The 25,672-nt window shown below is 40.0% G+C and overlaps 1 protein-coding gene across 10 annotated transcripts in view; it reads left to right on the top strand.

The window, feature by feature from the left end:
- syne2a (spectrin repeat containing, nuclear envelope 2a) overlaps nucleotides 1-21,848 on the top strand; it is a 90,264-nt gene extending 68,416 nt beyond the window's left edge. For 9 of the 10 annotated variants that reach the window (XM_084952548.1, XM_084952551.1, XM_084952545.1 and 6 more), the window contains 20 exons: nucleotides 1,215-1,322; nucleotides 2,551-2,706; nucleotides 4,828-4,986; nucleotides 5,655-5,821; nucleotides 10,055-10,217; nucleotides 10,576-10,766; nucleotides 11,076-11,226; nucleotides 11,858-12,040; nucleotides 12,660-12,797; nucleotides 13,021-13,212; nucleotides 13,586-13,850; nucleotides 14,792-14,860; nucleotides 16,112-16,245; nucleotides 16,379-16,505; nucleotides 17,849-18,051; nucleotides 18,151-18,327; nucleotides 19,732-19,860; nucleotides 20,057-20,248; nucleotides 20,342-20,424; nucleotides 20,495-21,848. In XM_084952548.1, the coding sequence (XP_084808674.1) occupies nucleotides 1,215-1,322; nucleotides 2,551-2,706; nucleotides 4,828-4,986; nucleotides 5,655-5,821; nucleotides 10,055-10,217; nucleotides 10,576-10,766; nucleotides 11,076-11,226; nucleotides 11,858-12,040; nucleotides 12,660-12,797; nucleotides 13,021-13,212; nucleotides 13,586-13,850; nucleotides 14,792-14,860; nucleotides 16,112-16,245; nucleotides 16,379-16,505; nucleotides 17,849-18,051; nucleotides 18,151-18,327; nucleotides 19,732-19,860; nucleotides 20,057-20,248; nucleotides 20,342-20,424; nucleotides 20,495-20,702 (3,195 nt within the window). In that variant the 3' untranslated portion in view covers nucleotides 20,703-21,848. The remainder of the gene's footprint in view (nucleotides 1-1,214; nucleotides 1,323-2,550; nucleotides 2,707-4,827; nucleotides 4,987-5,654; nucleotides 5,822-10,054; nucleotides 10,218-10,575; nucleotides 10,767-11,075; nucleotides 11,227-11,857; nucleotides 12,041-12,659; nucleotides 12,798-13,020; nucleotides 13,213-13,585; nucleotides 13,851-14,791; nucleotides 14,861-16,111; nucleotides 16,246-16,378; nucleotides 16,506-17,848; nucleotides 18,052-18,150; nucleotides 18,328-19,731; nucleotides 19,861-20,056; nucleotides 20,249-20,341; nucleotides 20,425-20,494) is intronic. The other variant, XM_084952547.1, reaches the window with a different exon arrangement.
- Nucleotides 21,849-25,672: the final 3,824 nt, after the last annotated feature.

Below are 25,672 nucleotides of genomic sequence, written 5' to 3'. Positions count from 1 at the left end.
AAATGAGTGCGTTTTCTTACCACACTCCTAACATACACTTGTAGCTCTCTAAAATAGGACAAGTATTGCCTCAACTGTTGTATCAAGGCTCCAACACCAAAGGAAACATTTTGCATAACATGGAAAGATGTAGGTGAGAAAGAAAATCTACACATATAAAAGGCAAGATAAACATTTACCATCCACTCTCGAGCTTAATCAAGAGACAGTATATTAGGTTTTACCTTAAAACTGCATTTATATCACTGCCTGATATATTTTGAGTATTTAGAAAACTGCACCTTCAGGAAAATCAAGAAAAAGAGTGTGTCTGTGCACTAACAAAGGAGTAGGAGGTGTCTGCTTTGCATGACCCATATCTAGGACCTGATCCCAACCAACCCATACATACACACACACACTCAAGCTGGTGTGTTGCCCTGGCACTGAGCTCCTGCCAAGAGGGATCAAAGAGCGACTCAAATCTCTCCATGATCCACATCCAGAGACAGCTGGTTGCCAGTGTCTGCCCCTTTCATTCCTTCAGTGCTTTACTGTAAGACCTAGACAGACCAGACATCGAACAAAATACCACCCTAATCTTATATTACAAGTAATACCTTTAAAAATACCTTTAAAAATACAGATACATGAGCACACCCTTTCATTACTTTTCGTCAAGTCCTGCTAAGCGTGCTTGCTCTCTGACTATTAGAATATTCAGACCCTAACATTTGTGCTGGGTGAGCTGTGTTAATTATGACATCTGACTGGTTTCGTGACCAGAGAGAGGTCAGGCAAAGTTGTGTTAACCCCTTTAAGCTCAACAGGATCCAACCCGGACAAGGGAAATCCCTCTGAACAGCGTTTTAAAGGTCAGATCACACATAGATTAATAGAAAAACAGAACTGACTACTGCAGACATCATATAGAATAATATATTACATTTTTAAGGACCCAAAGAGCTATGGTTTTGTAACATTTAAAAAACAAATTTCACTCAGGATTTATCACAGCATCTGAAAGCTTGACTGTTGAAAAACTAAGAACACTGATGACATTCTGAGTTTTTTCCTTTTATGGGGTTCATTAAATTTATTTTTGGAAGGCACATTTGGTGTCTGATAATTTAGCATGTTAAAGTTGTCCCTGTCTTCTCTGAGGCATTTTATTGATGTGTTTTCAAGCACACTCCAGAGATCTCTGACCGCTCTGTGTCACGCTGCTTGTCTAGATGTGGTCTCGGTGTCAGGATGGAATAAGCAACATCGTGTCTGAAATGCACGAGTTAAAGATGAAACAACAGACGTGTGAAAGACCGGAGGACTCCGCTCTTATCCTGGTGATTTAATATAATATTGTAAAGGATGTGTTTTCATGTGTTTGTGAATGTATGAAAAGTAGAGGGATATAAATTGTAGAAAACTGCTGTGGGTATTTCAGAGCTCCACTTTTCTAACAGTGGGGTGAAAATACATTTCATAACATACTGTTTAAGAAATGAAGGCAATTTTTGATAATAAAATGAGCTGCTATGCTGTATGATTTCCAGACAGAATAGAACCTTTTGTACTCAGTTGTGCATATGAAATCTACCTCTATTCATCAAAGCAGTTAAAGAGCTTTTAAGCTTTATTATAGTTTTATTGCAATCAGCCTGCACAAAGTTTCAACAGTAATGCAACTCCGTATATAATAAATGTGCATGTTTGCTACTTTTCTAAAGCATTAAATTATCTAGAAAACACACAATCTGTAATTTACAAGTGTATCAAGATCAAATATGTAGAAATATGGCCTTTGGTTCTGTCAGTGCAGAGAAGATTAACTCTGTTTAGATTCAATTTAGATTTTAATGCATGAAAATACATTTAAATTTGTGCCTTAATATATCAAGGACTATCAAGGCTTTCAGACACTTGCATTCCTGATAATAGGGTTTTCACATTTTAGTACTGCGGCTTCTTTCGCCAAGGACAGTCACCTTCTCTGCTTCGGAAACAGTCTTTGAAAAACTCTTTGTATTAACAGAGTAGGACCTCGTTCTCTGCAAATTAATTCTCAGAATCAGATCCACATGCTGCAGAAAAACAGGTACTGAGGGTTGCCAGCAGTGGACATTGTGTAATTTACTGAAATAATATACTTACTGAAAAGAAACAGAAGAACAGAAACTGTTTTGTCATTGCTGTAACACTGAAAATTTGATATCTCTCTATGTATGCCATTGGCACCTATATGACAGTAACCTATCATTTAAATCCCAATAAATCATTTGCAGTTTTCTGGACTGGTCTGAAAACTAGCCAGTTTCTGAACACTTCAATTTCATCAGTAGCTACCCCCATCCCACCAGAGAACCTCTGAGTTTACCCCCACCCCTCCTTTATTTAATATCCCCATGCTTTCACTCCCCTCCCCCTTTCTACCCCTTCTACCCTCCCCCTGTCCCGTCCACAGCCTTTTAATGTGGACGGTCAGAGCGAAAAGAGAGAAGCGTGTTCACACACAACTTGTACATGGCTATCTGACCGGGTGCTCAAGTGTGCATGCTTGTGTGTGTTATGCAGGAGACTGAGCTCTCTTTGCAGCATTTGGCCATCGGATTGAAGGAACTGGCCAACATGAAGACGGACCTGTCCCAGTATGTCACGGCCAGTGACTCGGCTCTGCTGGAGAAGCAGCTGGAGCAACTCCACAGTCAGTGGGAAGAGCTGTGTATGAAGGTGAGAACTGACAGAAAAGTTTATATGTAAACAGTGAGCGGGGGGACTGTGTGTCTTAGGGACTGCAGATGAAACAGGTAAGAGAGAGAAAGAGAGGTTGGGGAGAGAAGGAGGGAAAAGTTGCTACCAGCTGTGTTTTGGCGGTGACCAGCAGCACAAAGCCTTACACCACACACAGAGACACGCACACAAACACACACAGACACTTACACTCATTTGTGTGAGAAAAGAGCCAGCGTGCGCAGGTTCATGGAGGGAAAACTGCATCTGTCTCCTTTTCAGCAATTTGCCTCCCTGCAAGCCAAATGACTTGCTTGTTAATATTTCCTTTGCAGTTTGGTGAATCTCACAGGTTGTTTTTATATTGTATCCAGCAGAGCTTGTTCTGCTCATATCAGCCAAGTAAAGAGAAGTCTTTTTAAAGTGAGAGCTTGAAAAAGTCAGGCTACCACAGCAGTCACATGAAGCTGTCTAAAACAACAGGGGGTTAATTCTGTAACTACATTATTGCAGAAAGTAGCTCTGCTGTATACACACAGGCTCAAATTCCTGCGACTAAGTCTTTCGGCTTACGCACAAAATCACTCTTTTTCTTGAGAAACACACAGTTATGACAAGCTCTATACATTTTTGTCAGGGATTATGGTTTAATTTATGCTCATGCTAATAGACTCCCCAATTATAGTCCACCTGCCCCTGTCTTGGCAGGAGTTACTGGGTTTCACGGTTATAGCAACAGCAGCCAGGAATGCATTGTGTGTGTGTAGTGCTCTTGTTTTCTGTATGCAAACTGAAGTAGTTAACCTTAACTTTGCACAATACCATCATGTAATTGCCTGAAAGCTGTCTGATTTCTTCCAGTAAAGACCACTCACTCACAGTTAGGTGTGTGTGATTTTTGTACTGAATCGTTTTTGTTAGTTTGATATAGAAAAGTCTAGACAGTAGTCTTAAAACGAATTTTTGTTAGTTTCAGCTGATAGATCACACCAAACATTTTTAATCCGTATTCATCCCTGACATGGCCGGGGGGCGTGGATCTGAGCCACTGCAGTTTCCTCTGCATAGTTAACAGGTGGTAGGTGGGGGAAGCCACCGGAATGGGTCTGATGAGCAGATGGCTCGGCTGGGCTAAGGGGGATTCAAGGGACTGGATCTATTGTTCCAGGGAAGCACTAAGTCCTCACAGGGTGACCGCGGCTCACAATGCACCCTAAATTCTCCTCCATTCCGATGCCAGTTCATTAAAACCAAAGCGGGGCTCATTTTAAAATAAAAGTGTCACTGAACAATAAACTATGGCTGATGTAACATGCCCCATGGGCATGCTAAGCCCTTTAGCTTCAAAAAGATTATCACCCCCCGCAGCAATGAAATGGGGTGTTTTCATGGTATTAAGCTGTCATTAGGTAAATGGACCTTGTTAATTTCATCAAATATCAAGACTCTCCTGGGGATTTTATTCAATTCAGTTGATTACTGATTCTGTTGGAGATGAAATGCTATTTAACTGTAGCAAGAGAACATTTTTACCATGTTTTAATCTTTAATACCATGTAATCACACATTTTTATGCTTTGGGGCTTTTGAAGTGCCCTACAAATTTCATCAGTTATACACCCAGTTGCACCAAGTTCAACCACACAAATGCTTTTTTGTGCACTATATTTGGGTCAGACTGTTTCTTGGATGCATCCCAGGGGGAGTCAAAACAATTAACCCTGTTTCAGACTGGACTGACAGTCATAAAGAGGTTCGTCACCACTCTTTTTGTTGTTTCCTGCAAGTCGACAGTAAATTTGCCAAAGAAAGTACCACGTTTACAACTATAGATGATTTTTCTCTCCATGATCTGCTTGTTAATTGTAACAAAACATTGTAAAAGATCTTGGAAAGTTTTAGTTAGAGAATCAGTAGATGTGCTCTGCACCATAGCACTTTGTAACTGCCAGCACTAAAGATTTATTAGAGTGAATTATTTTAGCGGGGCTTTATATTGTAGCAGTATACCCAATGTGCAAACATAGCATGGTGATTATCTGAGAATAGGTAGTTCACACTTGTAATCTTTAACTTACAGCACTGCTTAAACACCACTTTTATTGCTTTGACTCTTCCCAGGTGTCATCGCGCAAGCAGGAAATCGCAGATCGTCTCAATGCGTGGACCATCTTCAATGACAAAAACAAGGAGTTCTGTGATTGGCTGACTCAGATGGAGCACAAAGTGTGCCACCGGGGAGAGCTGAGCATCAAAGAAATGGTGGAGAAACTAAAGAAGGTACGAGGCATTGCCCAACACTGGAGTTTCACAGACAATAATCACTCCAATCAACGAAGGGATTGTTTATGGGTATTATTTTGACATTACTTTGAGGAAGTGTGTGTTCCAAGAACTAGTTCATGAACTAAGGCATTCATATAAGCTCTATTTTAAGTCCATATATGAACAACATGTGCTGTGTTTATAACAGATGGTGGCCTGGAATTGAAGATCTATAGGCCTTTTGTTTTTTCACAACAGTTGTCCTTCCTGTCTCAAGATGAAGTATGATTTCAGTTTTTTTAGAGGTTGCTTTTGTTGCTTGTAGATGACCGGAGAAAATTGGAGACCCTTGTCAGTACTTTTTATTAAGATAGTAGCTAAAGAAAATACTTTCTGGTAAAAAACCCAGTGCTTAAAGGAATGGAAATGGGCAGGTTGAATGAATATAACTCATCCATTTTATGCCTTTGCACTAAAACTTGATTAGGTGTGAACTTTTTCCCGATAAAGAAAAAACAGACAACATTTGGCTGCCCTGTATCGTTAATCATGAGTTTTGATGTGGTTTGAGAACCACTGGAATAGTTTCCAGGTTTTTCCAAGGTTACTTGCTGTTTTAAGGACTAAATGTTCACAAAGGATATAATGTTCATATATCAGCATTGTTTCATGTTTCCTTACAGGACTGTATGGAAGAAATTAACTTGTTTAGTGAGAATAAAAGCCATCTGAAACAGCTGGGAGAGCAACTGCTCTTAGCCAGCGACGAGGCCAAGCAGGCACAGGTCCACGAGTCGCTGCAGGAAGTCAACCAGCGCTGGCACAACCTCTTCCACCAAATCGAAGCCAGGTGAGAGCAACCACAGCCGCCACAGAAGCTGCATGGTGTGACCTGCTAACAAAAGTGTTTATTTATGCCAGATAAACACTTTGAAAAAGGCACTTAAGAAAGCAAATTGTGTATATTCAGTGTGGCTCCCCATTCAGGAAGCACCTTTCAAAGACTAAAGGTAAAGTTATGGTAAGAATAAAAGATGAAGTGTGTATTTGTGCATGTGGCCAATGGTTTATAGTAGATTCAGGTTTACTGTGTACAGAACCAGCAATTCACATCATTATCCCCCCACCGAGCACTTTTCACATCAAACCTGCTCAGCAGTAAAAGGCATAATTAAGGACCAAAAAGGCTGTAATTAAACAGCAGCTCTTCTGGGTATCCATCCACCTGCTGCTGCGTTAGCTATGCTCTGCAGCTGTCAGGAATACATGGCCTCGAATGTTCAGACTGCAGAGGTTAAGCCTCTGTGTTTGTAAACTGTTACTGCCCCCCCTGACCCCTTAAAAACAGATGGACAGTCCTGTGGAAGAGCAGGAGATACAGACTCCTCTTTTTGCACTGCTGTTTAGCCCCTCCACCTCTACCATGAAAAAAATTGCCTGCGCCTAGCCTCAGACGGGAGCATATGTCCACTCTGAACCCCCCCCTCCCTCTCTGTAGCCTGTCACTGGGATAACTATTGAAGGTGGGTGGGTGGGAGGGAGGCATATGTCGGTATGTATTAATTGCTGATTTTCAAATTGAGGCCCTCTCAAAAGACCCAGTGAGCAGATTTAAGCTGGCTTGACCACATGTAGACAAGATGGGAGCCAAGAATTCTTGATGGAGAAGAGTTTCTCTGCCATCCTGTAGTCTGCCAATAGACGAACTACACTATCTCTGTTTTTTTAACTGTCTGCCTCTGCTAGAAACATGGCATGCACTTTTTAACCCAGAACAGTCAGCCAGCGTGTGCTAGTGAACTTAACTGAGCAAAGTCCTGGAGCCTAAATTAATTTAGATGCTTCTAATGGAAATAAAGTGTGAAACTATGAGGTTTCTTTATATACTTCTGTATGTATGTTGCAGAAGTGAAAATTTTGCACGAATGAGGAGCATTCATGCTCCTTATCTATGTTTTATTTTCAATAGCTAGTAGGCATGATTTAAATAGTCATGTTTGTAGCTAAATCTTTAGTTCAGGGAATAATTATCTAAAACACATCATACTGGATTAAACAAGTACTGTAAGAACAGTAAATGCCTTTTGGAGGTCAGTGTCTGGCTAACTTTGAGCCCTCCTGTGGTCAGCTGTACTTTATAGCCATGCATCCTCTCTTATCCTCCAGCTCCTTTCTGCTTCATTTTCTCTATCCATTCTCTTCGTGTCCTTTTCCTGAGCGAGTGCCTCTGACCGGGTTTTGTTTCTTTGTTTGGCCTCGGCGTGAAGCTGCTGGCCTTTGTTAGCCTGTCAGAGGTGCAGGAGGAGTGAATGGGAGTACGAGACTGGTTAGTGGACCGAGTTGGTTGCATCTGCAAAGTGGAAGAATGTTTTTCTGAACAGAATTTATACTGACTGTATTAAGCCCCAGTAGTTTCTCATATAAATGATCAAAATATACATTAATGTTTTGTTTTCTTTTTCTTTTTAAAATCCATTCAGTAAGTGTGTCTATTTAATAATGTGCTTTAGTCTTTTGTCTGCTTTTTTATAAAACGGTAAATTTGACATCACTAATTATATTTTAGCATTGAAAATATTATTTTGATTAACCTTAACCTTTGCATTAACGTTTAGAGAAACTAGAGAAAATATGAAATTATTTAATATTTGGCTTAAACGTTACGTTGGTTGGTCCAATAATATCCATGTATTCCTCTTACTCCTTCATTAATTGACCAAACAAACTTGGCATAGAAGTACTAACGAAGGTTCTCACCCATGTCCAATGACAACATCATATTACCTAGCAACCACCTACAATGGGTTTCTATGACCCATTTGTAGGTCACTTTAATTTCTACTACTATTTTGATGTATTTCCAAATACTTAAAAAAAAAAAACTGTTTTTTAAAAAAGAGACAGTTTGTAAAATGTAAATAAAAATGAATTCATTGATTTGCAAACCTGATAATTTGTGGATTAGTGAACCTCTGCTCTTTTTTTTACCCAATCGTGTTACTGATCTGTCAGCAATTTAACTAATTAGTAAAAAAATTTTCCTCCAGGTGTTTCTTTTTGGCTCCACTTACATTTCCAGCCTTTTGTTGGCCACTTCCCAACTTTTTTGAGGCCTGTTGCTGCCATAACATTCTCTCATCAAATGTTAAAATGTTTTATTTCAATATTTAGGATGTTTTCTACGGTCTATTGTGAATACAATTTGGGTTTGACACAGCATCCCAACTTTTTCTTAACTAGGTTTTCAAAATATACCGCTCGTTTACATTCTCACTTCTCCGTTATCTGTTGGGACCCTTTCATACATTCTTGAGGCAGACAATTACACTTGCAGCTGGTTTTTTAGTGCTTATTATTTCGGTGGAGAGCGTCTCCACTCTCACCCTTGACAGGCTCTGCTGGACCTCGTCAGCAGAGGAGGAAGGATCAAATGGGTAAATTAACTCAAACTCCCAAATGGGGCACACTTCAGGCTTTTAATGCTCAGAAGAGAGCTTTTATTGTTCCATACGTTGCTATGACACCAGTTACTGTGGCGCTCTGTGTGTGTGTGTGTGTGTGTGTGTGTGTGTGTGTGAGTGTGAGTGTGAGTGTGTTCTTTCATACGGGTGTTAGTTGCCATGGTTACTTTAGAAGTTCTAGTAAGGATACCTGAGGAGGTTGAAGGCTAGTGAACTCTTTCTTTTTCTTCTTCATGCCTTCCTTCTTTGCTTCCTTCCTTCCTTCCTTCCTTCTTTACACTGTTAATGCTTAAACGTTGAAAAGCAGGACCATAAAATAATTGCCAGAAAAATTCTAGAAATTCACAATGGGAATGTTGAAGCTCCTGATGAAATTTATAAATAAACAAATAAATACATAAATATAAATGTGCATATATTAATTTTAGTTTCTATCATATTTGCTACATCAGGCATTTTTTAAATGTAATTTATTTCCTAAAATGTATTGTGCAATTTATTTAAGATTTTTGGGGAAAAATAGTCCTGATGATGTAGAAGTCTCAAAAACTCTTAATAACTATGATACACTTAGCTTTAAAGGGTTAGCAATCATCAGTTTAGTACTTTGATTGCTTTAACCTTCTAAGACCCGAACTCTTCCACAGCATGCATTTTTAATTTCTCTTTGATATTTGGGCTGATTGGGACCCGATGAATGTAAAAACAAAGGATTACCAGATTTTTTTTTACCTAATTTTTGTTTCTAAGAAAAATGAGAGCCACATGTGAGGATATTCGTTTAAAATTTCGATAGAACAATAGCAGTATAATGTCCTCGTAAGTGGATATCAGGCCCTTGTAGAGTAAAATTGAGTATTTTGGTCTAAATCAGCGGTCCCCAACCCCCGGGCCTCGGACCGGTACCGGTCCGTGAGTCGTTTGGCACCGGGCCGCGAGAGTTGAGGCTCAGGTGTGAAATGTATGGTTTTCAGGGTTTTTATCGGTTTTCTGCGTTATTTTGTTATCGTTTTTATCGTTAACTCGGTTTTCCTAGGTCTTTTCACGTGTGTTATGAATAAATCTTTTTTTCGGTACCGGTACTAGTTTTATTTTGTTGTATTTATCCGCGATACCTTAAAGGCCGGTCCGTGAAAATATTGTCGGGCATAAACCGGTCCGTGGCGCAAAAAAGGTTGGAGACCGCTGGTCTAAATAACCCTAAATTTGATGTCCACATATGTGGACGGCAGGTCCTAGGAGGTTAATTATTCACGTTTCTTTTATTTTGTAATTAGTTTGTTTACTGTAAAGTTTATTGTATTATATATCATTTTTTCTTCCTCTTTCTCTCATTCACTAGTTTTCTTTACCCTTATTTTCTCGTTCATATCCTTTTTTCTTTCACTATTCTCTGTTGTCTTCTGTACTTTTTGTATTCCCATCTTTTTATTCAATTTTATTTCTATTGATTTTTGTTTTTTAAACTCAGGTGATTGTTCAGCAGTTTCATCACTTAATTTTAAACCTTAATACGGGTTGAAACCCCCAGATTGTTATTTGTTAATATCAAATGAAGGAGTTCAAAGAGATTTTTTATCTTTTTTTTTTTTTTTTACATTGATGTGGTTGTGTCCTTTCAGGGTGAAGAAGCTGAAGGAAACTCTGGTGACGATGCAGCAGTTGGATAAAAACATGAGTAACCTCCGCTCATGGCTTTCTCGCATCGAGGCCGAGCTGTCGAGACCCATCACCTACAGCGTCTGTCACGAACAGGAGATCCAAAGGAGGCTGGCAGAGCAGCAGGTGGACTTATGCACCTTCACAACACATTATGACCTCATTATTATTATTATTATTAATGTCAAATGAGCAATTTTGCATCACATGATTGTTATTGCAGCACATCATCTCCTTTTTAATTTTTTTCCCTTTTTTTGTAAACGCTTTTTCTCTCTTTTTTGTTTGTTTTAAAGGTTCTTTTCCACTCCTTGCAACTCTTTGTCTGTTTATGATTAATAATTCATATCTGTCCTTTGTTTAATTTGGGGAGAGGTGGTCACATGCAGTGCCTCACTGTCCTCTGTCTGTGGACTGATGTTTAATAAATGAGGTTTGTAGCACAGTATGGACCGATGTGATACCTGTCCTTATGTCTGTCCAGGAGCTGCAGAGGGACATTGAGAAGCACACGGAGGGCGTGGCATCCGTGCTCAGTCTGTGCGATGTGTTGCTGCGGGATGAAGATGCTACCGGTGGCACTGAGGCGGAGAGCGACTCCCTGCAGGAGACAAGCCGCAGCCTGGACCAGCGCTGGAGGACCATCTGTGCTATGGCTGTGAATCGAAAGCTCAGGTACTGTAGGAGCTAAAGAACATACTGATGTTTAAACCTCTATGTCTGTTACTGTAATTTTCTGTACTGTCACAAATATAATAAATGATATATGACAAAATATTAAACAAACTGGACCCAAATGTCAATTTGAAGCTCATGATTTTTATCACGGGCTCTTCTTTATGTTACTGTTCAGCTGATGTCATGACACAGATTCTTTTCTAAATAATAATTCATGTTGATTAAAAGTTTTAGGTTAATGCTTTAGACGTACGCAGAGTCTGAACATTACAGAAACAAATATTCCATCGTGATGTCTGCTCGCAGGATTGAGGAGACGTGGACACTCTGGTGTAAGTTTCTCAATGACTACTCCCGATTTGAGGATTGGCTCAAGATGGCTGAGCGAACCGCTGCCAACCCCAACTCAGCTGATGTCCTTTTTACTGTCGCCAAAGAGGAGCTCAAGAAGTTTGAGGTCAGTTGTTGTGAGGTTAGCTTGATGAAGATTTGTTTCTGTTTGATCATCAGTAATCTTTATCAGTTTGAAGTCGGAAGTTGCAACTCAAGGGATGAACCAGTGTTGTGTTTATGCATAACAAAGTACCAATTTTAAATTGTATCTTTATCCAAAAAGCGATTATTAAGGAAGGTGGACAAGGAGAAAAGGCTGAGGTATGCCAAATTACACAAGAACTGGAGTGAAAAACGGTGGCAACGCATTTGATGGAGTGATGAATCCAAATTTTAAATGTATCAGTTCAAATCGTCATGAGTATGAGCTGCCAATGCAGTAAAAGTAGACTTGGATAGAACACATAATAGAACCCTATCAGTCATAGATTGTCTTTGAGACACTGCAAGAATAGTTCAGGCTATAAAGGTGGTCATCCCAAATATTGAATTTCAAGGTCATTAGAAGAATATAAACTCTGTCTTTGCCCTATATATTGTATTTCCATTGATGTTTGCACGTGTTTCAATAGATCACTGAACCCGTTTTTCATTTTCTTAGAAAAATATATAATAAAGAAATCGAGGATGTTTCAATTCTTCACACTAAGGAAATAAAGACACTGAATTGTCCATGCTTCCTCTCTCTTCTTCAGGGTTTCCAAAGGCAGGTTCATGAGCGACTGACCCAGCTGGAGCTGGTCAACAATCAGTACCGCCGGCTGGCCAGGGAAAACCGCACCGACCGAGCCAGCCAGCTCAAAGCAATGGTCCATGAAGGCAACCGGCGGTGGGATACACTGCACCGAAGAGTGGCCGCCATCCTCCGCAGGCTCAAGGTACAGAAACTTTTATTTTTGAAATCTCATTTTAGATTTGTTTTCAATTTATTTTAATTTCAGTCAGTTTTCAGAGTACATTTTCAGTTTTAGTTTAATTTTTGGTCGTAATATGGAGCTGGTATTTGTCAGATTCACATAAAGGCCACTGACTCATTGAGTGTATTTTTGTTTTATTCTAATTTCAAAATCACAACATGATGCACGCAAACAATGTTACTTTCTTTGTTTCACATTTAATTATTAGGCAAATTAGTTTGTGTGTTCTTACTGAAATTACAGTAACGCGACTGCTCAGTTGCAGCATTGTTCAGAACAGTTTGAAATAATAATTGTGTAATCGGTAAAGCTGTAAAAAGGCCCCCTGCTAATGTGTTGATCTATGAAACGGGCTGTTTCTCTTAATAAATGTCATAAATACATTTAATTCTGACGCCATGTGATTTCTACTCGTTTTAAAAGTCAAATGTTTCCAGTTGTTTTTATAAAAGCTGAAATTGTCTTGTGTTGCACATTTTACTGTAAATCTCCGGCTTATTATTTTAAATTGACGAGTTGGCATTAATGTCAAGCTTTCACTAGAGGATGTAATGAACTGCTTTGCTTTCTTCTCTCACAGTATTTCACCAGTCAGAGGGAGGAATTTGAAGGGACCAGGGAAAGTTTGCTGGTGTGGCTGACCAACCTCGATCTGCAGCTCACCAACGTTGAGCACTTTTCAGAGAGCGATGTCCATCAGAAGATACAGCAGCTCAATGTGAGGCACAGCTCATGTACTGTACACACACAAAACCATGTCTCCTAGTGATTATAAGAATTGCATGTCAAGATGCTTAAGGTCTTGGCTTTAGCTATGGCAGTATTTTGGAAAGAATTATTTGTTGAATGCTTTTACAGATATTATCAGAAGCTGCGTTTTGTTCCTTTGGGTTTAAAGGCTCAATCTCTGTCCACCCATTCATCCTTTCCTCTTCCTGCAGAGTTTCCAGAAGGAGATCACCCTGAACACTGAGCGCATTGATGGACTGATTGTGTTTGGAGAGGGCCTGATCCAGAAGAGCTCACCGCAGGATGCGGCGAAGATAGAGGAGGAGCTGGAGGAACTGCACTCCTACTGCCAGGAAGTTTTCAGGAGACTGGTCCGCTTCCATCAGCGCCTCAGCCAACCCCCTGTAAGCCTAGGCGCACAAATTTTTCAGATTCCAGTCTAATTCATGCAGATATAACAAAATGTCTAACATATTATAAATAAGAAAATATCCCTTATCATTTTATAGATTTTCCTTTTTATGACTTTTATACATGCATGCAGTTTTTTTCCATGTTTTTAAACCTATTTTAAATATCCAGCACAATATTTTCCAGATATGTTCGTAGTTTTTGGCACCGATCCATACACACGTTTATTGCTTGATTCTATGCAATTTTTTCAAATTATGCATAACATGTGAGAGTCAGTTCTAAAACTAACAAGGACTTGGTGTGTGTTACCAGTGTAAGGACAGGTATGTATCATTCACACTTGGCTTGGTTTCTCTGTCCTAGATCACAGAAGAACTAGAGATCCCCTCTACCACCTTTTCCCTGGAATCAAGCTTGGAGCTGATTGGCCGACCGTGGCTTGGGCGTAGCTTTGGAAGCCTTCCAGCCACACCCACTCTCCTGCTGTCCTCACCCCTGGTGCGTTCAGGACGGGAGACACCGGATTCACTGGCTTTGGAGTGGGACCACACCGTAGACGTAGGAGGGTCATCATCACATGAGGATGATGAGGAAGAGGAAGAGGGAGCTTACTTCAGTGCGCTGTCAGGTATCTTTAAAGTCTGCCTCCAAGGGTGTCAAACATAAGGCCCGGGGGGCAGAATTGGCCCACCACAGGCTCCAATATTGGCCACTGGGAGGCAGCTGTTCTGATCACAGATAAAGACAACCCCATTTATACCAAAGCACCAAATATAAATAAGTAGATAAATAACAGTGTTACAGTGTTATTTCTAACAATTTAACCCCAAAGAGTCGTGCTGACAGACTTCCTGACTTCCAGACCTGTAAAATAAAAGTTAAAAAGGAGTTAATAAGAGGTACAAAACATACAACTAACAAGTAACTCCTGCTGTCATTCTGCATAATCACAAAGAGTCAAATCAAGTTCTAGAGACTGAGAGCATCTCAGCATTTAACTTGCATCGTTTTTGTGATGAGTCACTGTGTGAAACTTGCTTGACTAACTGCCAATGAAGACAAAGACGAAAGCCCAGCGCACATTTTTTAAACACAGGGAAAATCTGCAGATGTCCTGAATAAATTAGAGAGGATAAATATGTACATTTCTGCCTTGACAGTTCAAACTCGGTAGTTTAGGCTGTGAGTTAAAAATCAGTAATCAGTATTATTATAAAAATGTCAGGTTGCTGAGATGTAAAGTTTTCAAAAATCCTTTTGTTTGGTTGTTTAGTTTTCACACCAGCTGAAAATGAATGTTATTCACTACCAAAAAACAACTGACTCATAAGCCACAGCTCAGTCATAAGCATGGAGACAGCATCATCCATCGGAGCCCTAAAAAACAGACCAATGTTCAATGTTGCAAAAAAGGAGGCAAGCAGACAAAGAAAGAAATCCAAAAGACTAAAAGACTTGGACAAGTTTGAGCCTTTTCCTCTCATTTTTCAGTTTTTAGTTTCTTGGATTCTGGAAGAAAGGATGTCTTATTTTAAAGAGATTTCTAGTCTGACCCCTCTCTCCTCGCAGAGGTGGAGTTGACTGACACCCAGGAGGAATTTATCGAAGCCTCAGAGGCCCCGCTCGCCTCGTCACTGGGTAGGCTCAAGAGCATCTTCAGCACTCACAGCTCTGCTCTTCATGGTGAAATATTTCCAGAGAATAGCTTCCTGCTGCTCATGTATCACTTGGCATCTAATTGCTTGTTGTGCTGTCTCTTCCACTTGGATACTTTACTGGTTTAAGGAAAAAACACCTTCAGTGTCCTTTTCTTGTATATTTGTAATATAAATGTCCAAAGTCTCTACACTTCAAAGTCCTGGTCTGCTTATGATTGATTTATTTGAGGTCTTAATATTTTTTTGCACTTTCAATGGGTTTATTTTTTTCTTCAGGAGATTTTGTCTTCCCTTTTTCTCTTTTACATCTTACTTTCAGCGGTCCAAACTTTCTTGTGTTAATTTCAGCCTCTTTCATTTCATCCTTTCATCCTTTTCCAACATCCTCTTTTATCTTTGTCTTTTTTTATATTGCAATTCTCCAACACACTCACATTTGCCCACCTCACTGTCCTCCACTAGTTTCTAGAACTTTACAGTGCATGTAACACCAGGAGGTAGGAAATGTTGTGCTGTGTCATCCATAACATTATTGTTATTTATCCATTTCCTTTGAAACACCAGTCTAAGCAGGTGTTTTCCAGTTGTGGCCTTGCCTACTTGGCTCTTTGTGCTGTAATCCCTCTTTTTACTGCTCAAACATGTGAAATAAGCACTGAGTAAACACCACCATACAGATCTTTGGTTTGTTGTTTGCAGGGTTATTTGTTTGTTTTTGCTCGAGTTGAGTTCCAGATGTACTTAATTTAGTAGATCTGAATGCATCTGATTCACTGTAGTTGAACCTCGAATGTTTGCTTGATCACACCAGACACATCAGCTAAAGAGACAGTAGTAAATGCCAGATGCAGATCTTGCAGTGAATCAATCCAAAAACTCCCACAAAGGAAAGTTAAGACCAAATGATTTCTTAGCAGAAAGCTGGTGTCCTGCAGTTAAAAGGAGACCTAATGCTTATTTCCAGCTCCCTTTTTTTATTCTGCAGTTCCATTAAAACAGCATGTTTCCACTTTTTTTTTATTCCAAAGAGAAGTCTGAGAAAGACCTGAGCATTTTTGTGTGTGCATATTTGCAAATGAGCATCTAAAACTGTGAACATCCAACACTGAAAAATATGTCAAAATAGGTAAAAGAATAATATTATAATAATATTTAGAATACAGTATATCTAAATGTAACATTACTGGAAAATACTGACAAAGACTCATTTTTTATTCTTTTTGCGTCTCAGCATCAAGCAGGTCTGTGGCTGTACAAGACTCTCCGACATGGCGGGCACTGGGAGACAGAGAAACTGAGTCTGGCACAGAGGGACACACTGAGGCCACACCCACTCTGACCAGTACCCCTCTAAAGCCGGGATATGTACGCTTCAACAACTTCTCTCTAGTAGTTAAACTAACAATAGCTCACTCTTGGGAATGCATTTGAGACAACATATGCAGACCGTGTGCTCCTCCAGATGTAATAACTTAAAGTGTGTTTGTTTTGTTTCCAGCTGAGTCTCATGTCTGAGTGCAGCAGGAGCATAGAGAGCATCAACAGAGTGTCACTGATCCTGGATGACGTGGAGCAGCCGGAGGAGTTCGGTCTCACGGGGCTGAGTGCCTCAGACAAACAGTCAGGTGAGCCTCAAAGATGCTGAACACTTTGCAAAAATCAGCAACATCAGGTAAACTATAAACTGTATGTAAATGATGGACATAGTAGGCCATAGTAACCGTGACATCACACTGTTTTCAAAAGCAGGTTTGCATTTTTGTTTGTTTTTTTTAAACGGGAATACTATTATTAGCACTCTTTGATGGCTGAGGGCTCATTCTGGGCTGTGCTAACTACATATTGTTGTACCATCCTGGAGGAGTTAAACTACCTGTGTAACCTGTGTAGGGTCCAGGTATCACTTCATGTTACCGGTAGTGCAAAACTAGTGAAAAAACAGTCAAAAAAGTCAGAAAAATGTCAGTGGCTTCCACCTGTAAAACCATTCCTGTTTTTGAAGGTTGCCTCATTGTTGCCCCTTCAGTGCAACAGAGGGTAATTTCATTAACACCGAAGCAGCGGAAACTGATCAGTATCCCAGAAGTTTAATTGACTTGATACTATTTTCTTATTAAAAAGGGTTACTCAAATTTTTTTGAGCAGTGTGTTTACTACCATTTCTTAAGTGAGTCAGCAGTATCTTGTGGTCTCATTTCTTGTCGCTTCAATACTTGCCGTGTATTTTTCTGCTTCTAGTCACTTGAAGTTGCCAAATATCACTAAACGCTCTGTGGTGTCGGGTCATCACTTCATTGTCAATCACTTTCTGTGTAGACGCAGCATCAGTAAGCAATTGGACTAGAGCCACGCCCTATATTGTATGCTGCTTCTTCTGCTATTTTATCCAGAAGTGTCCATAATTTATAAATAAGCTTGGTACTGTCTTCAGTAAGACCAAAATAGTGACATCATAAACCAAACACAGAAGCATTAGCACATAAATCAAGTGAGCAGAAGGTTCATTTTCTCATGGAATACTATCGCTTCATTTTGAAACTGGATAGGTTGCCCCCTACTGGCCATTAGAAATAGTACTTCTTTTGCACTTTCACATCAGCTTTCCTTTTCAGCTACATCGATCTTTTTTATAAAGTCTCTAACTTGAAGAAATGCCTGAAAGTAGTTTAAAAAGAGAGGGAGGGGTTGGACAAGAGTCACTGTGTGGTGTTTAGTGCTTTAATATCAGTGCATGAACATTAGCTTAGACTGCAGAGCTTGATGAATAAAAATTGGCAGGAAACAATTCTAAACATTGCAGCAGTTTAGCCAGTGAAAGCATTTTAAACCCAGACGTGCATCCAGAAATAAGCAATGCAAGTTTGGCCTCTGTTTCCTCTGTTAACTGGCCCCTTTGCTGCTGTTTATTTCTGTGAGCTTGAGCATCTTCAGCATATGTTTACATTCAAAGATGTTCGTGTACTCTTAGGTGTGATTGAACGCTGGGAGTTGCTCAAGGCACGGTCCAGATGCAGTGAGCGTGACGGCTCTGAGGAGCCTCAGCAGCTCAGGTGTGATCTCGACAACATTACTTCCTGGTTAAAAAATGTGATCCCGGAGCTGGACCGCCTTCAGGAGTCTGACCCAGCGGCCTGTATTGAGGAGATGGAGGCCAGAGCTAAAGAACTAAAGGTAAGATTTAATACTAAACATAAAAAAGGCATTTGATCATTAAAAAAAGCAAAAATAAAAAATGGATGATTGCTTTTTTTTTCTTTTCTTTTTTTGCAGGAGATGCAGAAAGCGTTTACTCACTACAAGTCTATCATGCTGTCAGTCAACCTGCGAAGTGAGGAAGCTCCAGAAGCACAGGAGAAACTGACGAGTATGAACAGAGACTGGAGCAGAGCGTGTACTGGCCTCCAGCAGTGGGACCTCAGCCTGAGGAAGAAGCTCATGCAGTGCCAGGTAACAGGATATACCACAACAGACTATTAAAAAAACTCGAGACTTGTTTTAAGACTTGAAAAATATTTTATTCACATCTTAAAACCTTTCTAAACTTAAGGATAACAGCAGTATTAACACTTTGATGAATGTTCACTGTTCAAACAAGCTTTCACAAGTAAAGTAACTGATTTTTGTGAAGTTGCAGAATCTTTGACAAGTGACAAGAAAAAAGTGACAAAACTATTTTCAACTTGAATTTTATTGATAACATTATTATTTCCCAATTTTCATTAATAATACTTAATTAAGATTGTTGTTATTGTGAATTATGCAGTGATAATTGTGTAATGACTTTCATGCAAATGCTGGTGCAAATAAAGTCACTGGCCACTTCATTAGTTACAGCTTGTTAGCACTGGGTTGGACCCTCTTTTGCCTCCAGAACCGCCCTGATTCATCATGACATAAATTCATCAAGGTGCTGGAAACATTCATCAGAGGTTTTTCTCCATATTGACATGATGGCTTCACACATTTGCTGTAGATTTGTCGGCTTCACATCCCAAAGGTGCTCTCTTAGATTGAAATCTGGTGACTGTGGAGGTCAGTTTTGTACAGTAAACTCATTGACATGTTCACAAAAGCAGACTGAGATAATCTGAGCTTTGTGGCATGCTGGGTTATTGCTGAAAGCATAAATAAGTGAACATGGTCAGCAACAAAACTGAGGTTTCAAGACTCAAGAAACCAGCGTGTCTGGCACCGACAACCATGCAACATCACCATTCTTCCCCTTTCTGATGCTCTTTGAAATTTAGCAGGTCGTCTTGCTGCCATGTGATTGGCTCATTAGATTCTTGCGTTAATAATCAGTTGTACCTAATATAGTGGCTGGTGAGGTCTGAATGGACGTGTACGTAAACTGCAATTTGAGAAGTCGGTGCATGTAAAGCATACAGTGTGCAAAGTATTAACCTCCTAGGACTTGGTGTCCACATATGTGGACATCACATTTTGGGTTGTTTAGACCAAAATACTCAATTTTGCTCTACAAGGGCCTGATATCCACTTACGAGGACATTATACTGCTACTGTTCTATCAACTGTTCTTATTTTTCTTAAAAACAAAAATGAGGTAAACAAAAATCTGGTAATTCTTTGTTTTTACATTCATCGGGCCCCAATCAGCCCAAATATCAAAGAGAAATTAAAAATGCATGCCGTGGAAGAGTTCGGGTCTTAGGAGGTCAAAGAGGAAAAATATTTTTGAAAAGCAGATGGCAAAAATGTTTTTTTCCTACCATAATTTGGAAGGGAAAAAAATCTAGTAAGTAGAAATGAAAATGTCAAAAATGACATGAGCTGAGGTTTCAGCTGAACTGCTCCACTGTAACAAATGACCTTTAACTTTTTCCCATACAGGACTTTCATGAAAGCCTCCACTCGCTGCTGCTGTGGCTCGCTCACGCAGAGAGCAGACGCTACGCAGTGGACATCGGCCACCCAGACACGACTCTCACAGCGCTGCAACAGCACAGCAACACCCTCACTGTAAGCAGAGAGGCATGTTTGGTTAACCAACAAATTGAAAAAAAGTACTGTCCTCACAGATCTGCTCCTGACACTGAAACACAGTGTCAGCAGCAATATCTTTACACTGAGCATGTGAAGTCAAAAAGTTTTATCCAGTCATTTATTCAGCTTGACGCTAGAAATAGTTACTATTTTTGTTGTTTGTGGTCTGCAGGTTCTGCAAAAGGAGCTGCAGGACAGGCAGGCTCATCAGGCGTCCCTTCAGACTCTGTGGTCTCAGCTCCAGCCTGAAGACGGCACAGAGGAGAGCAACGAGGCTCGGGAGAAACTCCACGTGACGGGGAGCAAGCTGAAGCTGCTCCTGAAGCAGGTGGACGGCGACCTCAGCAACCTGCGGCAACGTCTGGTAAAAGCTCAAAATATTTTCTTTCTGCACATCCAAGAGCTGTCATGAATGTTTTTTTACAGCATATTAATGTAGACATTTTATTTACCTCAGGACTGTGAATCTGCTACAGCCGCCCAGTGTCAAAGTGTTTCTCAGGAGGCTGCAAATTCAAAGAAAGGCTCGTCCACTCAAAGGTAAGTAGCAGCGCAAATAACGTTGTTTGCATTTCATGTCTTCTTGCACTAAACATGATGTGTTTTGCAGAGAGAAGCGGGAATCGTCTCCCCCTCGATCCTTCTTCTACCGGGCCCTGCGTGCCGCCTTCCCTCTTCAGCTCCTGCTGCTGCTCCTCCTGCTCCTGCCCTGCCTGATTCCAGTGTCGGAAAGTGACTCCAGCTGCACCCTTACCAATAACTTCGCCCGGTCCTTCTACCCCATGTTGCATTACACCAACGGCCCACCGCCCACTTGATTGTAATATTCATGCGATAATAGAAACTTTCTAAAGGAAACTGATGAACGTATGTCACCATGCTGTCATGTTCAGTTTCCCAAAGTCTGAAAACTGTAAAGATTTGCCAGCAGCTCTTTTGTCTTTCCATCAAGAAAAAACTCACCATGCCAAAAAAAAAACCCCAGGTTTTAACATCATTCAGGAAGTCAATCACTTTTGCCACTCGGAGACCACCGACCATCCTCCAACACGAGGATTATCATCTAGTGAGGTACAGTAATTATCCTATTAATTGGGTAAGAACACATAAATCACAGCATTAAAAAAAAAAGAAACGCTATGTATAATAAATAATGATTCATTCGACAGATTTTCAAACTCGGTCTGAAAAGTGAAGCCAGTGCACAAGTGCCTTAAACCTGAATCCTTTCTAATGATGGCAAAAAAAAGTCAGGTTATATAGAAGTGCATGAGAAAACGTCCCTACGTCTTATTGAGTGCGATCTCAGTAAACACTTTTCTGAGTTTCATTTGTTAGTCTTTTTTAATAGAGCATGATGCTCATTTTGTATAGAAAGGCCCAACTAAAGTACAGATTAGGGCAGTGTAGCTGACAAGTGGCTACCATATGACGATTCATCATCCTCCACTTCAAAACACCAAGAAAAAGTAAGCAATAAGGTGGCTACAGCCATCATTTACATACAGTTTGATTTTTCACCGACTAAACTGTTTTTTTGTTTGTTTTTTAATCCAGCCAGACACTGAACTCTTGTGTTTTTAAGATTTGCATGTTTATATTTCATTTACTTCATGAACTCTTCACATTTCATTTAATGTTTTCCTGCCTGCTCGACTGAACTCTGCAGAACAGCGCTGATTAAATTTGAATGTATTTGATAAAAAGCCAGCTGAAGTCTTTTTTTTTTAAAAAAAAAAAGAAAAAACACATTCTTGTATACTGAGTGTTTTTTTTAGATGTGATTTTGTCTTGACTAGATTGTGAGTGGACATTTCCACGCCTCCTCTTGCACTGTTGAAACACTGTAGATTCAGCATGATGTTTATGTACAGAATGCAATAATATATTGCTTATTTATAACTTGAAAAGGTGGATTTATAATCATTTTTTTTGTTCTTCTAGTAAATGTTGACTGGTTTAAACAGACTGGCTTATCCTTTATTTTTTTTTGAGGTATCCTTGCTACCAAACAGGAGAAATGCCAAACCTTGGCTAGAAACACTACAGAAAAATGACACGTTTTTTTTTTTTTTTTTTATAAGAGCATCTTGTCTGTCAGCTTTTTGCAATCTAAATCAGGATCTGAATGCACTTTTGTGCCAAACATATTTGCTTTTCTAAAAATCTCTATAGACTCTATAGGCTCCTCTTGTTTGTGTTCCCAGTGCATGTGTACTATGGCAGTGCCAAGCTAACAAGCAGAAAGAGTACGGGAAAAGGAGAAAATGGATAAAAAGATAAGAATAGAGTGGACAGAGCACAAGTGGAAGAACACAACAGTGTCTTCAACTACCAAAGCTGTAAGAAAAACCAAATGAACGAACATGGATACACAAACTAACAATCTTGCTGTGTTGTCTACTGTAGGTGTGAGTATGTGTGTGTTTATGTCACAAAATGTACTTTTGTAATGAGGGTGAGAAGCTGCAAACAAGGAGCCAGAGGCAGGCCATCAGATGAGGTCAAAGTTTTATTAGAATTCATTCAAACCGCCTGCACACTTGCAAATCCTACCTAAAACAAAACATACTTGGCAGAAGTAATACGTGGCTGTTTTTTAAAAAAAAAACAAAAAAAAAACCCACCAGCATCTTAGACGGCCACTTCACTTATTTTTGTTTTATTTACTATTTTCATCATTGGGCGCATTCTCTGTTCTTACTTCTACATCTGAGGCCTCTGCCGGTGTTCAAGCAGTGCTGATCAGATGCTGGATTTAAAGAGGGGTCCCTGAAAAGGAACCGTTTTCATTTATCAAGCCAAGCCCACAGTAGTCTGCTGCACTAACAAAACCCTCAGGGATAACATCATTCAAGGTCTTAAGTTAATCGCAGTTAGAGATTAGGACTGGAAGTTCTGGAAAGACTACTCGAGGGACCTTTTTTAAAAGATTTTATTTGATTCAGAGAACACTTGTTAATGTGCTACACACGACCCGCTCCATCCGAGTGGCACCGCCATCTGTTTTCTGTGACTTGCACTACCCTTTGTATAGGATTCGTTTTGTTTGCCCCAAAATCACCAATCATTTTTGGATAAAGAAAATGAATTGGTGCTTTTCTTTCTCGAGTTTGTAAATTTTATATATACTTTTTTTTTTTTTAAATTTCCAAATTAAAATTTACCTAGTTATAGTATCTCTGTTTTATCAAAAAATAATTTTGTAGTCTAGACTCATGATAGTGTTCAAAATTAAATAGTCAGTCATTAACATTTACTTCTGCTGATCATTTGCAAGCTGGCCAAACACGGCGTTTGATAAATAACAAATAAGACAAAGGCTCCTCTTTCGTATTGTTTTACTGATTTACACATTCATCAAACATTTTCCCCAGAATTGAACAAGAAGTACCTGTGCACAGTGCTAAAACAGTTTGGTGACAAAGGCTGATGAGAGTAAAAGCACAGGCTGTACAGAAGGTCCAGAGTCCAGAGGGTCCGGAGGCCTCTGTTTGATGAACCTTGCAGTGATCCTGATTGTTGAAGCTGCATCATGTCACAAAGAGCAACTGTAGCAAGTTCAAAACTACAAAAATAGAAATTTTTTTGAAGTGCTACGTTGGCATAAGAGCAACAGTAAGGCATCTTTGACAATAAAGCACAGACATTGAGAGCAAGTGAAGGCACCAGCTCAACACAGCTGGATATTTTTCTTTTTCAAATAACTGTATTTAACAACAACAACAACAACAACAACAACAAAAAAAAAACAATCAGCATTCAGTTGAGGAATTGTTTTCATGTCTGTTTTTTAAGCTAAAGAAGAAAATCAGAGTTGCCACATTCACTGCCAATTAGCTTAAGTTCTGCTAGAAATCACCTTCTTAGTTGGTGTTCTCTCGTTAATTTTAACCCAGATCAAACAACTCTGTGAGCGATTCAACAAATACATGAGATGCTAACAAAGTAACTGCTTTGTGCAAATACTGCCTTTAATGATCATATACACTACTCAAAAAATAAATGAGGGTAACGCTCAATAATCACAACATAAGAGATAGTCAAGTAAACTTCAGGGACATCAATCTGTTCAGTCAGGAAGTAGAATCCATCATGAATCTATTTCACCTGCTTTGGTGTAAATGGCAACCCCTGCAAGAGGGAATGGTTTTGCAGGCGGTGGCACGAGCCTTATCAACCATCTGACAGTTTGGCCAGGAACATGCTCTCGAATAGTCCAGTGGAGGTCATTTTATAGGGCTCCTCCTGTTCTTCCTCACAATAATAAGAAGACGATATCAGTTCAGCTGCTGCATTGATACCCCTTTTACTGTCCTGTCCAGCTCTCCTTGGGTAATTGCCCATCTCCTAGTAGTCATATCCTCCTCTATATTCTTGAGACCGTGCCTGGAGACACGACAAACCTTCTTGTAACAGCGAGTATGAATGTGCCATCCTGGAGGAGTTAGACTGCCTGTGCAGCAGGCGCTGCGTTGTGTCACTAGCAGTGACACAAGTGAAAAAAGTGACACCAGAGAAAGATCTGTAAGGAGGCATAAGGAGAGAGAAGTGGTCTAAGGCCACCACGTGCCAAACCAGTTCATGTTGGGGGGTTGCATCGTTGCAGACAGCGCAACTGGTTGCACCAAAGCAAGTGGATGATGTTCATAATGGCTTATGCTTCTTAAGTGGACAGATTGATATCCCGGAAGTTTAACAATCTTTGTGTTATAAGGTGATGATTAGGGATGGGTATCGTTTAGGTTTTATCCGATACCGGTGCTTAAACGGTGCTCAAACCGGTGCTTAAAGAATGGAGAACACAAAATTGGTCCAAAAACCTCGCATGTTCAGCTGTTTTTTTGTAAAAAGATAACAATGTTAGCCTTTTCTGCAGCTATGGGCCATATATGGTATCATTCTTGGCTGGCAGCAGTGCTTAAACAATGGAAAAAAACACAAACTTTGTCCAAAAACCTCTCATGTTTAGCTGTTTTCCACTTTTTCTTTGGTCATTTTAGCCTTTTTGGCCAGGGTGAAGGGAGTATCTGCCATCAAACAAGAAGATAGCTGCATGTAACTACGACGGTGTTTGCTAGTTCACCTTACATGCATTAATGTAATAACGTGGTTAGCCTACTCAACGTAAATTACACACGAACAACATTAAGCTACTCACGCAGAGAAGAACGGCTGCTGCTGCATCATCATCCTCATCATTTCTGCTGCACTGGCAGGGCTACGGGCCAGGACTCTACTCTTCGGGTTTTTGGGGGATGTTGCAAACTCCGGGTCCGATAACAGGCAGCACACCCGCAGTAGATGTGCACGGTGTGAGGTCTCGCAGCAAGCTATCAAATACGGCGCATTTCTCGGCTTTTAAAAAAAAACAAAACGCTATGCGTCGCCAGGTGTTTCATCGGATTTGAGGTGTTACCTCCTTTGACAATATCACAGTATCAGCTTAAAGCACTTGTTGCAGGCTGCTGAGTTTGCATCTTTTGCTGTGAAGTACAGCCAGACTTTTGACCGCTTCGCCTTGGGCATTTTTAATCTGTAGCTCTGCTCTAAAAGACCTACTATCCTCGGAAACGTAAAATGATTGGCTAGAATCTAAAGTGTATCACAGCTCAGGAAAAAAAAAAAAAAGCACCGAAATAAAGCACCGAAATGTGCGCTGCTTTTCGGTCTGGTTACTACCGTTTATGACAGAACCGGTGCCATCATGGCACCAGATACCGGTACCCATCCCTAGTGATGATATACTGCAGTCTTGATGAAATTTGAATCCCTTACACGAGGATAT

Source organism: Perissodus microlepis, chromosome 15, assembly GCF_051167445.1.
Source record: "Perissodus microlepis isolate ML-2025 ecotype Zambia chromosome 15, ASM5116744v1, whole genome shotgun sequence".
Taxonomy (NCBI): domain Eukaryota; kingdom Metazoa; phylum Chordata; class Actinopteri; order Cichliformes; family Cichlidae; genus Perissodus; species Perissodus microlepis.
This window is presented reverse-complemented; position numbering and strand designations above follow the sequence as displayed.